Here is a 14,034-nt window from a genome sequence, read left to right as displayed (position 1 = left end):
TTTTATAGGATTTGTGCTTAATATACTATTTCTGCTTTTTATAGGATTTGTGCTTAATATAGTATTTCTGCTAAATGTAGTATTTATGCTTAATCATACTATTTCTATATATTTCTGCCAGGCAGCCAATCCTCTGTGCGGACTCAGACATATATCACATATCAGGGCCTGCACGGCTTCCCAGCCAGCCAATCATGTCTGAGGTCTTCCGTTTCCTCTCTCGTCATATCTCAGCGACGGTTGTACAAAGAGCAATGAAAATCGCAGTCAAAGTACACCAAAGTCCGCTGATTCACCCAGTACAAGAATTATGCCTCTAGTCCACCTAGTTTTTGAGTTACACAACGTTTTGTAACTCCAAAAAACGGCGTTTTTCGCCTCTCACCGGGATCTAATTCTGACTGCTCATCACCCTGTTTTTCAAAACGGCTCCTCTCTTTCCCAGTGGCGCAGTTGGTAATGACACGGGTCTGCAAGCCAAAGATCGTGGGTTCGATTCCACCTTGGTCAACATGTTTTTTTCCCTACAAATTAATACACTGTCACAGACCAGTAATTCATATTCATCATTTATTACAATTCTGCAAACTTTTATGATTTTACCAGCTTTTCTAATATGGACCTCACATTCTTAACACTCCATGGCACAAATACTCTTACCTTTAGGCTCTGTGTATGTGTGTGTGTGTATCAATATTTCTCCCATTTTAAAGTATTACTCCTCCATAATTGTATTTCTGTTAAATCAAAGTACTTTTACTACATCTTAGTACTTCTGCTCAATCATAGTATTTCTGCTAAATCATTGTTATTATGCTATATTGTAGTATTTCTGCTCAATCATACTATTTCTACTATATTATATTTTTCTTTCTAAATATAGCATTTCTGCTATATAATTGTATTTCTGCTATGTTATAATATTTGTGCTAAACCAGAGTATTTGTGCTGTATCATAGTATTTCTGCCAAATTATAATATTTGTGCTAAAACATAGTCTTAATTTAAAATTACAATAGTTCATCACAGTGTCTCTGGTAAATCACAGTATTTCTGCTATGTTGTACTATTTTTCTAAATCATAGTGTTTCTGTAATGCTTAAGTATTTTTGTCTAAATATATTCTTTCTGTTATCTTATACTATTTCTCCTAAATTCTTGTATTTTTGAGAAGTTATGTTTCTGGTAAGTTACAATATTTCTGCTAAGTTCTGCTATGCTATTGTATTTCTGCCAAGTATTATGTTTCCTCTAAGATATTGCAGTTCTGCTAAGTTATTCCATTTTAGCAAAGTTCCTTTGCTTCTGCAAAGTTTTTACAATTTCTGCAACTTTTCAGCTTTTTCAGCTACTTTTTGCATACAGCTTCAGCTTTAAAGCATCCACACTGCATTTTCGCAGGAAATGCAAATTTTTCTAGTTACTGTTCTCTCTCAATTAGCTGTTGGCTCCCTTGTGCTGTTTGACACATAATATCACTCAAAAAAACCCAAACAACTCAGTTATTAAAGAAGGTGTTGCACCAAAGCTGAAAGGTTTACAAGCTCACTTTTTCCATTGTAGTGTTTGGCCAAGTTATTAAAAAAAGAAAGAAGAAGAAACAAAAAAGCAATATTATGTTATGGTTTTATGCAGCGGCAAAATTTAGTGGTTTGTTTTTAAAGTTGATATGTTGTTTTTTCTTCTCTTTGTATTCTAGTAAAATATTCAAATAACACCTGGTGGAGGATCGCAAAAGGCTTATTTTTTACTTCACACCAACAGTGAAAGCAGCTTTGGGTGTTGAAGAATATCACAGCTTGTCTGTGGGGGTGGGTGGAGACACAGGATATTGTGGAGCCGCTCAAATCGAGCATGTTGAGCGGTGCGCCATGCCGTCACATTATATTTTGGACGAGAAAGAAATGACAGGCCAACATCAGCATGAAAACCTCTCATGCAAAGGAACATCGTGTACAATGCCAGGCACATTGATGGCATTGCTCCCCGATGGGCAGAAATTGCAAAGAGAACAAGGAGGCAGAGCTCATCTTCCCGTGTCGGGGGAATAGATTCAGAGTGTACTGTAAACACACTGACAGATAACACAGGTCACTATCAGTTTTATTCTGTTCAATATGACCCACAGTGTCAGTGGATATGCTCAATCACTGAAGAAAAGTCTTTGAATAACCGCACGGCTCACTTATAATCATAATTGTGCTATTCGTCAGAGATTGAAGGTACTTGTGTGCGTTTGAAACAACAATGTCATAATTAGTTTTTACGCTTGCATTGCTTTGCTTAGTGAATGATTGTACCCTGTGATTGGACTAAGCCATGGTTTATGGAAACAGTTATACTTGTCAAGTGTCCTTCTCCAGAGATGTGTGAGGTAATGTGTGTAAATCATGCAATTCATGTTGCACTTACGCACTTATAACTGACTTTGGTGCTCAGTAACATTGTTTTCATATAGGAATACAATATAACCAGAATACAACTGGTCTCCTATCAGTTGAGTTGAGTCACTTGTTTTAAAGAGACTCAACTCTTTACAAAGAGTGTTGGCAGTTAATAAATTAGATGGCAGTTCTTTGGCAATCTGTCTGAGAATGACTGCGTGATTCCATGGAGACAGGTTGCCTACCAACAGGCAACCTGTATAGTCACCTTGTGATCGGAAGTGGTCATCCAGGGGTTGAGGGCATTGCACGCTCATCCTCAGGGCAGTTTGTCACAACAACTACTTACAATCAGTCTCTGACAGAAACAAAATCAATGCAATCATCTGGCAACCACAGATTTTTTCTTAAAGCAAGGAGGCTGCCATCAAGTTTTTACTCTATTGTGATTGTGCCAATTAGGATCCAGGGCTATATATTGAGTTTTGAAGATGAATATGGTAAAAACTATTTACATTACAATTAACTTTCCAGTACTGGAGATGATTGACTTTGATGTGTGAAGGTAAAGTTAGTAAATAGGATCACATGGTTGTAAAACCATGATATGATTTTAAAAGATGGTATCATATATATATATATATATATATATATATATATATATATATATATATATATATATATATATAATTGTTTTAATAGTATGTTATTTATTTCTTTATTTTCCATTTTTCCTCTCTTACTAACCTCTCAGCCTTCTATTGTCTCACCCCCGCTGCACCTTGAGTTCACTCTCCGTGGCCTCACGGAGGGAGTCACACTTCCAGTCCAGCAGAAAATAATATCTGGAAGTTTGAAGGTATACGTTAACTTTATGTTATAGCTGCATGTTTGCCAGCGGTTTACAAAGTTTCTTCCCTTGTGTAAATAACTCAAAGCTACCAGACTGAGTTGGAAAAAAAAAACAACGATTTTGAAGAAAAACCTTGAAGAAAAAAAGGGTGGCTGGTCTATAGCTGTGTGACTTCTATGTTTTAGCACATTTGTTTGGCTCCAAAACATCTCCTTTCAAATGCCAAAGAAACACAGTAAGAAAGGGTAGAGTAAAATAGCAACTCCAATGTTTTGCAAGGTAAAATGACCATTTCTCTCAATAGAGTCTGGTGGCTGTAAGTAATGCATACACAAACCCCCTTCTCATCTGACAGGGCTGTTTGCCAGAAGCTAAAGCACAGAGAATGCTGTAAATATAGCCTACACTTAACTAAATATTAAACTCATTTCACTGGCTAAAGTATAATTTTCTGCCAACCCCGTCCACAGAAGGACATTGTTTTATTTTTGTATGAGTACTCCTGTGTGCTTGTTGGTGTCCTGACTACCATCTGCCGCAGACTATACACTTACTTTGGGTCAAGAACTCATAAAACCCCACTTTAAAGACACTGAACCATTAAATTAAATTAAAGCGTGAGCATCCCTAACCAAGTGAACACTGTATAAGTAGTGCTGATTTTATTTAAAACACGTTCTTCCAAATGTTACTCAAAATTACAATGGCTCCTCAAATTGTTTGTATTTATACTCTAAAAGGGGTCTGATATAAGGACCGGACTACAATCTGGGCCATTGGAAGATTTGAAACTTTTAACTGTGTTTTTATATGTTTTGTGGCATTATATTACACCAAAGTAAAAACTAATAGATAAAATGACAGGAAGTTCCTGTTTCTCACTATCTGATAAAGACATTTCTGATTTTACAGTGGGTTAACAGGAAAAACAAAACAGGTCAGGTATCATAAATTTCCATTTTATAATTATACTAAAACCTAACTGAAAGCTTTCTGTAAATGTACATGTTTATTTCTTATAAGTCCAAAGGAGAATTTCTTTATTATTTAAACAAACAGATATGTATTGTTGAAATTGTACTTCTTTTTTATATTAAAATAACTCATGGATTACATGTGTAGTTAAACTTTTTTATACTGGCAGGAAGAGGAGTTTCACTGGTCTGTCCCTTTTACAGAAAAAAAACAAAGTGGCTCACAATGTAAAATGAGTTTGATATCGCTGCCCCTGCAAATGGCTGTGTAAGTTTTGAAGCCTTGCGCACTGCTCAACTGGTTTGGAGACAAAAATTTATAAGCGCTTCTGTCTTTTATACCACTTCAATGACATATCACTGCAGGAGCTCACAGATCCCCAATTTACAGTGTGAGAGATGGTGCAGCAGTGTGTGATGACCTCACAATTAACCAAAGTGGTGACCAGAAATGAACCTTTATACTTTCCACGTCTTCAAGGGTCTGCTCGGGTGCCCTTGGGTCAGTGTAAGTGTAAGGTAAATTTCATCACTAAAGCGTGAAAATGAGGCTGGATTCTCCAATTTGTTTTGACTGTGTGGATAATGCTGCAGTTACTGGAAAGACCTTTTAAACATGACCTTTGAAATTTCAATTTTTGCCTTTTATTTCGATCACTTCGCTTTAATGAAAGGCATGTTGCTTTTGAATAAAAACACAAGTTCTGGGCCATATTTTTCATCCATACCAATAGTCTGGCTATGCTTGATGTTGAAAAATTTAATCAGTTACATAAGTAATTTACATAAGTGACAGAACAAGCCATCTTACAACATGTTTAAGTACACAATTTCTTACCCAGGTTTGTGAGAACTTTGCCCAATAGAAGAGGATGAATTAAATTGTGTTTACGCTGCCAAAAGTGTTAATAAATGAAATGTGGAACCAAATCAATAACTTGTCCTTCCAGAAACAGCACTTCGGGCAGTTCTTTGTTGTTGTTTTTTCTTAAAAAGCTTTTTTCAGCAATACTATTAATAATAATAATAAGGACTGTGGATAATCCAGAGCATATATCACCTTTTTCCTGTGAATTATTGTTGCTGCTATGCTGTTCAGATGTGTAGTACTCTGAACAAAAACACAATTCCATTCCTGTTCTGTTGTATTGTTTTAGAGGCTATCAGCATTGCTACATAAAACAGGTTAGTTGGGTGGGGGGTAGAAGTATTTTAAATTCTGGCAAAATTACCCTTTATAAAAGCATCAAACACAGGCTTGGGATAAATAGCATCATTTACACAAAGTCCTCTTCCTGAGTGTTTCCAGGGATACAAAGCCAAAACAAAAGCCAAGCCAATTTAGATGTTCACTCACTGTAGCAGCACAGACAAAGCAGGAAGCAAGGGAGCCAGGGCCAAATCGCTGGTTTGAAGAACGCGGGTCCTTTTCTACAATAAGTGACTGCATCTCACTACTCCCACAACCTCTTCTAAATTAGGCCGTCTCTGTGGTAACCCAGGGAAACTGCCAAAAGTTGGGGGAGATTGTGGGACACAGCAAGGGCTGAGAGATTGAGGTCAATGCAAGAGGTCAGCATGTCATTTTGAGAGCAAAGTCCCTCTTACCTTTGGCAAACAATTTCTTGTCCCTTGGCTACCAATCAGAGTAGCTTGTGAGCCCTCTTGCTTCCCTCAAAAGTATTTGGGGCTCATTCACGGTTGAGCCCGTGGAATTTAATTAGAGCTGGTGGGCTGGTGATATTGACACATCTGTCACATCTTTCCCTCAGAAAACTATTTCCTGTGCTTTACAGGTCCATTTGAATCCTTTGAGACTTAGATACTCTGGACACACTCTTAAAAAATGACACGATATAATGACTAAGCATGTTTTCAGCCGACCCTTAGTTTTTAAGTGGTCCCCGGGGAGTGTGACGATATATCTGTGGTTGCAGTTATTAAAAAGCTAGAGAGTGGCATTTAGAAATGACATACAGTCTTGCCACTGGTAGAGCCTTCAGGACCGGGCTAGCTACTTAAGCATGAGATGCAATCTCCTGTCTGAGACTTAAATAAGTGGGAGCATGTTGTATAAGAAAGGAGCTTGTAAATATTTCATAGCAATAGGTCAACAGGGTGTTAATGCTGCTTTCCTTTGTGTTACAGCCTACTGGTAAGGTTAGCTGGTGACAGATTAAATGTGTTACAAGCAGCCACTTATGCAACAATACAGACCATGTTAAATTCTTATGAGACCCAACAAGCCCTGGTTGGTTTGAGTTAATAAAACCGACCCAACGGGACTTAAGAAACACATACATGTCATGTCTGCAGTACTGCGCAACACTTTATTACACATCTGCTCAACTATGCAATACTCATTATGAAGCCTCTGGATGTAATATTATGATGAGACCTTAGTGTTCTGGTTGGGCTGAATATTATCAGAGACCCAAAGGAACTCTGAAACATGCAGAGCATGTCATTGCTACAACACTTTATTAAAAATCTACTTGAGTATGCAAATAAAAAATTATCAAAGCTCACATTTCTAAAGCTGTTATTTGTTTTTCATGCCACTGCTTTATGTCTTTTTTTTTTCTCATTCCTTTTTAATATTCCTTACCAAGTGTTTGTGGCTGGTTTGTTTTGGTAGTAATGTTGGGCCCAGCCACTTGACCACATTTCTTTTTGCATGTGAAGCACTTTGCGAATCAGTTTAATTGTGACCTTTGATTACTCGAATGTGAGTGCAGCACGAGGGTGGATGGCTATGGCGACGAAAAAAGAGACTAAAGAGAGATAAACAGAAAACAAACCTTTCATAGAAGGAAACAAGCTTCCAGTGTCTGACCAAACCTTTTAATTTTCCGCTTCATTAAGAGCTCCAGTGCAGGTGCTGTGAGACCGAGGCCAGAGGCCGCTTGAGACACAGGCAGACCCTTTAATAGCCTGTTTACAACCTGACTTTGGCAGGATAGAGAGCAAATGGAAGGACTGTGCTTGTTAACAATTTAATGGCTGCACTGAATGATTTAAGGATTTGCATACTCGCAAAGGTCATGTTTGTTAGGTTCTTCACTGGGCGAGCCTTAAACCCACATTGACTGAGGTTTATGATCCACACCGATCATTTTCAGGGATGGGTGGTTGTAATGAACCATAATTGGAAACTGCTTCCCTCCTTTGTGGCTGCATGATAGGTCAGAAATTAATGTTGATAAAGTGAGCCGAGACAAGTGTGCACCAGCAAAAATTACCGTCATGACTAATCAGGTTGTGCCTGTACTACAGTAAACTGCAAACGCACAACAGATGTTTATGAATAACCTAATTTTCATGCTGATTTCCAGTTCTTATACATGTAAGGTACTGATTATTGTTGATCCATGAGACCAAGAGAGCCACAGTGGCTTGGGAGTTACAGCACTGCATTTGTGAGTGCTGCATATCCAGACATTTCATACATTAGAATAGATCTATGAATAATGCAGCTGGAATACACAAACCAGAGATGATAGTACAAAAATACTCAGTTGACACAAAATAATGAAGCAGGACCTTGTACTTTTCCATCAGAAGGTAAACCCTGACCTTTAATTTTAAATTTTTACTATATAGAGACCTTACCTTCTTTTTAGCCAAATTGAGGGAACGAGGCATACATCAAGTTTCCCTCATTTCTTCAAACTGCTTTCTTATCTTTTGTATTCAGCAAAAAAAGGAACTAGAGATGGTGACATTATGATTTAATAGTACCCTGCGTTTTAGCACCTTAGTAACTTTTGACAGCTCTTTCTTTCTCCCTCTGCCTCCTTTTTTTCTCACTTTCAGCTAGAGTCTGTCAGACCATGTAATACATGCAAGGTTACACGTTGTCTGGACAAGGACTAAGGGCGTACAAAGTCAATGGACCTTGACTGAAACAAGTGTGAAGTTGCAGCAGAATGAGAAAACCAAAGTGGTCGTGTTTGGCCAAGGCTGCTGCTGTTGTGTTGTGAATTTATTTTCTCTGAAAGCGTGAGCTTCACCTGCAGACTATAACCAAAGGTAGAAAATCCACTAATACACTCTGACGTCGGATTGCATACCAGACCGAAGGCGCCACTTGAGCAGCGGAGGTGTTTGAAGGTTGCTGAATTACCCTACCAGCAACTGCATCCCCTTGTTTCGCATTCCTGTCTTGCTCTCTTAAACTTATTTAGATATGGATTAAGGAAGCCAGCTCCGTACGTAGCCTTCAGATGACCTGGAAGGAGGGGAGGTCACAGACAGAAGCATGTCTGTGGGCTTTTTGTGATGCGCTTGCTCATTTTGTTGCTTCCGACTGGCTGCATGCCTCGACCAATGCATTGAAAGTCCTTCCAAGTCACTGATCATGACAGGCTTTCCCTTGGCTCTTTCGTTTGCCCAGAGGTGGCCCTATTACCCTCGCATACCACCCTGTGGAACTGAGGCCACATAGCTAGGGCAGCAGTAGAAGGAATTCTTGAAATTGATGGAAGAGATGAAGCATGACAAGACTGGAAAACATATTTTATACTTTAAGCCTAAAACAAAAACTAGAAATTTATAACATGTGGGAGAGTTTAACTGGATATGAATGCAGATAATGTTCAAGAGGTGGTGCGTAAAAATCATGGGACAGCTATAGAGATGGTGATTCATTGTAAACTAGGGGAAAATTGAAGCAGCACTGTAGGGATGTGTAGCAGCTGTATCCTTGGCCTTGACCCTTTAAACTATTATGCATCAGTGCTCTGTCTGTCTGTCTGTTTGCTGGCCTGCCTGCATCCTCTTGGCTCCCTGTTAGGCTGCAGAGTCCCAGAGGAAAGAAATCCTGACCTCCCCCAGCTGGCTTGCCTTTTCTATGGCCTACTGTCAACATCCCCATGCACAGCAGCATTGCCATCTGGAGCATTCTCCCTCCCTCCCACTCTCTTTATTGTATTCTCCTGTGTGTTCACAGAGATACTGTCTCTTTCTTATGTGCAAACACACGAGTCTGTGCACGAGGGCGCGCACAACACAGTGCATATTTGGTGAAAACCACAGCGGACAGCAGGTTTCCACGGATGCACACCCAAACAACTGGAAGGCAGGCCCATTTGTTTTCATCAGGAGATGAAAGCCCCATGTGTGATAGCATAAAGTCAGTGCACAGGACAGTAGATATTAATAATGGATATTTATTCTGTTTGGTATTCTTTCCATGCGCTCAAAGAGACTGTCAGACATGGGAATAATTTCTGTAGTTGGCTGGGAGGACTACGGCCTTTTACAGGTCAATGGACATTTATTTTCGTTTCGGCTGTGCCAAGAAAATTCAGCTAGATGTAAATAAAACACAGCCATCCTCCTGTCTCATGTAGGACATTGCTACAGGTTTATATTAGCATAGTAAAGGTCAGAGTGGCTGCTTTTCATAATTCCCTCATCTCTGTGCTGTGATTCACTTGTGTTAAGTAGATTTGGTCATGCATTCATACTGGAGGGCATCCGCATTGAGTCCAAGGTGAGCCCCCCTGTCTTTGTCATGTTTTGACATTCGATTTAGTGCTCCATATTTGCATATCTACCTAATAAAGTCACACTGTCTGTGAAACAGATTTGATGCCTAATACTTTACACACATGAGTGGCTGATATCACATCCATTAGCTAGAAACCGATATGAAAGCAGCACTTAATCACCTTGTTCTACCATATTGGTCATTTCATGCATCTTGCTGCATTATATATTGACCGCATGATTGAAATGCCAATAAATACCAATCCCTCAGTGTCAGATCAACCAGAAACAATCATGCGAGTGCAGTGATGGCTCCACGAGTAGCATGCTAGCCGCTGTTGTGTTAGGATTTCATCAGGATTCAGCAGTCTGCGTGTGAGCGATGGTGGGACGCCACAGGAGGGACAAGTGGAGGAAAGAATAATTACTGGGCCTATTTCCTCCCCAAGTCATTCACGCACCAGCAGCCCCAACAAAGAAGACTCTCCCCTTGCATTGTTATTATGAAATGAAAAATGGGCAGCAGATCAGTACAGTGACAGGCCGTTTGCTGTATTTACCTGTCATTTGTCTCCGTTTGGACAGGAGTGGACACTGTGCAGTTTGAGGCGGCGCGCTCCCACTGATGATATCGGTTTCAGAGCCCCTCCTTTGTGTTGTAGATGGATGTGCTGCACTGTAAGCATTGGGTGTAATCTAGCCGCATGCTGGTTGTCGGACACGGAGAGGGACAGAGTGTATTTCAGATGTAATACGTTTGAAAGCTGGCCTAATTAAAAAGCGAACAGGCACTTGGCAAGCATTGATTGTTTGTGTACCTGCACATCGAGGATAAGGACAAGACCATTCAGCTCCACGGATACTTGGTATTAATTAGTGGTTTGAAGCAAATGCTACATTTAAACATGGAGAAAATGAATACTCAGCTATCGTCATTTTTTATCCTGCACTTATGTTACCAAGTCAGAAGAACCCTTGGATTTCTGCTGATATTGACCATAAAAAAATTTAAAAAATAAATAACTGCACGTTTAAAGGAACGCACATCGAACACATGCATCAGTACACGTCAGCTAGACTGAAGCTCTTTTATTAGGTTCCAAAATGATCAAGTTAAGCCACTTCCAATTTTCATGTTTACTGGGTCAGTTTGCACCAGCTGTCAAGCGTGTGAGGACTAATGGAGGTGTCACGCTGGGTTTATTCATGAGCTTAGAATTAGATGATTCTATCTGCCTTCAGGATAGTTCACAGTTATTGAGCTTAAAGGTTTTGAACATCCATTGAGTTAAATTCTTAAAAAAAATAACACCACAGTCACAGTAATTGGTATTCATAGACTTGGTTGATATAAATGCCTCAATCGGGACAATAAATAAATAAATAAATAATAACAGAAAACCTCGATATTCCAAAGAGACATTTAGTGCGCGCGCGCTGAATGTCTCCTTATTTAAATCAACTGATGACTTTGTAAAGTTAGTCTTTCCCCTTTGTTTGACTTGTTTCTGAGCAGAATTTAATGGTTCTATTCACCCAATTTATTGGCAAATGTGTTGAGGGTGAGGTCTTTTGTTTGGGACTAGTGCAAGTATTTGTGACATTCCTCACACAGCTGCTACTACCACACCTAATATTTGCCCTCTTCCTGATTTTTTTTCCCATTTTGTCTCACATGTTTCAGATCATCAAACAAACAAATCAAATATTAGATGCAGAGAACTCATGTTACAGTTTTTGCCCGTTGCCTGAACACATTTTGCAAAACTTTGCTCATTGTGCCAAAACCCTAAACACAAGTAAACATGACACAACACTGGGAAATATACCATTCACATCTGCACCAAATTGAAACTCTACTCTCAAAACCTAAACTCTGCTATCAAAACCTAACATTCCTTTGTCAAAATGTAACTCTGTTGACAAAATGACACATACTTGCATCATATGCAAACACTTACAGAGCAGGAGGAACACACTAGTCTACTTTATATAAAGCACTGCAGTCTTTGATTTCCATTGTTCATTCAGAAGGCATATTTTCAGGAGACACATTTGCAAACAACCAAAAAAGCAAATAGACCTACTCAATATTGTACATTGCAGTACCATGAATTCAGATAAAGCAAAAAAAACCAAAACAAAAAAACCCCCATAATACAGTAATAGAAAAAACACTATACTGTAAACAAAAAATCATGACAATTGTGCATACGTGGGCTCATGGATCCCGCCGTCTGTTGGGGTCTGGCCACAGGACCTCATCAACATCGCAAGCAATGTCTTCTCCCGCTGGGCACCGGGGAAAATATCCTCTTCCATGTCAAAACCATCCATGGATTGCTGTCACCTGAATGTCGCCGCAGGCCTGTTCCATTGCCTGCAGAAGAGGCATGCAGGCATGTAGTTGGCGGTCATATACACGCCATCTCCAAGCCGAAAAAAATTCCTCTATAGGGTTTAAAAATGGTGAGTAAGGGGGCAAGCATACCACTTCAAGTTGACTTTGGTTGGAGAACCAGGCCTGGACCAGAGCAGCCCGATGGAAATTGACATTATCCCATATCACCACAAACCTGGGCTGATCTGGTCTGTTCTGTACAACTATATCATGGAGAGCATCTAGAAATGTGAGTATGTGTTGGCTATTGTATGGACCCAGTATTGCATGATGGTGCAGAAGCCCTCGAAGGCATATGGCGGCACATAATGTGATGTTTCCCCCGCGCTGCCCTGGGACGTGCACAATTGCCCTTTGGCCAATTACATTACGACCCCGTCGTCTTGTTTTGCTCAGGTCGAATCCAGCTTCATCAATGAAAATGTATTCATGAGGCTGTGCAGCTCCATCCATGGCCAAGATTCTCTGAAAAAAAGGGGAACATATCACTGTACTACAGTGCTACACATACAGCACCCTCACCCCATCACACAGGTACCTGTGTAGCTCTCAGAATGGATCCATGTGGTACTGATATGGTACATATTCAGCTGCTACTGGACTTCACCAATACTCTATTGTAAATGTAAGGGACAGTTACACGTACCCGTACATATTCAGCTCGAAGTCCTTTGACCCTGTCACTGTTCCTCTCGAATGGGACTCTGTAGAGCTGCTTCATGGTGATGCTGTGTTTACCCAAGATGCGTCTGATGGTGGTGATGCTCACATGGTCTATGTTGCTGAACACTCGCCTGTCTGCAAGTATTTTCCGTCGTAGCTGGTGGAGACGGATGGCATTGTCTGCCCTCACTAGGTCCACAACAGCAAGTTCCTGCCGTTGTGTGAACAGGCGTTGGCGTCCTCCCCCAGAAGGTCTTCGAGTCATTCTAGAGAAATACAACCACATATTGTCATCGGTTTGCTTATTTTTCTTACAGTACTTCACTGTATATACTGTATCATCCACTGTACAACACTGTACTTCAATATAAGTAATCATGGTATGTTTCACAGAAACTACCACTTTGGCTGCAAAAGGAGCATTAGCACCCTGCAATACCCTGTACACTTGATATGGTAACTGTAGAACAGTACTATGAAAACCATCTGAGTAGAGTAGAAGGCAGTGAGATGAAGACAGACCTGTTTTCTAGTCGGAATTTTCTTATTACAGATGCCACTGTGAAGCGGCTTAGATGTGGGTGGACTCTCTGCCCAGCTTCCCTCATAGTCAGGCCGTGGTTGATGACATGGTCCACCAAAGTTGCTCTTATATCATCAGAAATATGGGTCCGTGCATGGCCTCTTTGACCTCCTCCTCCTCTTCCTCTTGCTCTCCCTCCATCCATGCTTGCAAAGTTCTTGAATTGGCTAAACTGAGGGCTTTTTGTGGCTGGCTAATTGGTGTTCAGTTTTGCAAGTAAGTGCCTTCAGGTGTATATTTGAGTGGTTGCAATTACCCGATGTGTTTTGTATTTTGGATACATGTGTTTTCCAAATGGCACCCTGAAATTTCATTTTTGAACGAAGTGTCTTATGTATGAAATAGAGTGTAGTATGCAGGACCATGTGTGTTGCATAAAGGAGTAAGTGTGTTGCATAATTGCAACCAGAGTGCAAAGCAGCACTTTTGTTTAAGGTATGGGTACATGTGTTTGGGGTATGGTAACAAAAGCTTCAAGTTGTGTTACTTTAGTCTAAGCATGGGTTTATAGTGTTCAAGCAACGAGCAAAAACTGTAATACAAAATGCAGTTTTTAAATGATGATTTCATTTAATAAGAGAAAAAAAAAACCTACCATACCCTGTGAAAAAATAATTATCTGTCTTGTTGAATCATGAATTAATTGTGATTAACCACAGTTTTTGGAAAGCTGAGTTCAATTT

The 14,034-nt window shown here is 39.9% G+C and overlaps 1 protein-coding gene across 1 annotated transcript; it reads right to left on the bottom strand.

The window, feature by feature from the left end:
- Positions 1 to 8,433: 8,433 nt before the first annotated feature.
- Positions 8,434 to 13,828, bottom strand: LOC143420420 (uncharacterized). Its single transcript, XM_076888579.1, has 4 exons — positions 13,291 to 13,828; positions 12,752 to 13,034; positions 12,196 to 12,570; positions 8,434 to 8,442 (listed from the first exon to the last, which is right to left on the bottom strand). The coding sequence occupies exons 1-4, from the start codon at positions 13,494 to 13,496 to the stop codon at positions 8,434 to 8,436; spliced, it is 873 nt and encodes a 290-aa protein (XP_076744694.1). The 5' UTR covers positions 13,497 to 13,828.
- Positions 13,829 to 14,034: the final 206 nt, after the last annotated feature.

The sequence above is a fragment of the Maylandia zebra genome, linkage group LG9 (assembly GCF_041146795.1).
Source record: "Maylandia zebra isolate NMK-2024a linkage group LG9, Mzebra_GT3a, whole genome shotgun sequence".
NCBI lineage: Eukaryota > Metazoa > Chordata > Actinopteri > Cichliformes > Cichlidae > Maylandia > Maylandia zebra.
This window is presented reverse-complemented; position numbering and strand designations above follow the sequence as displayed.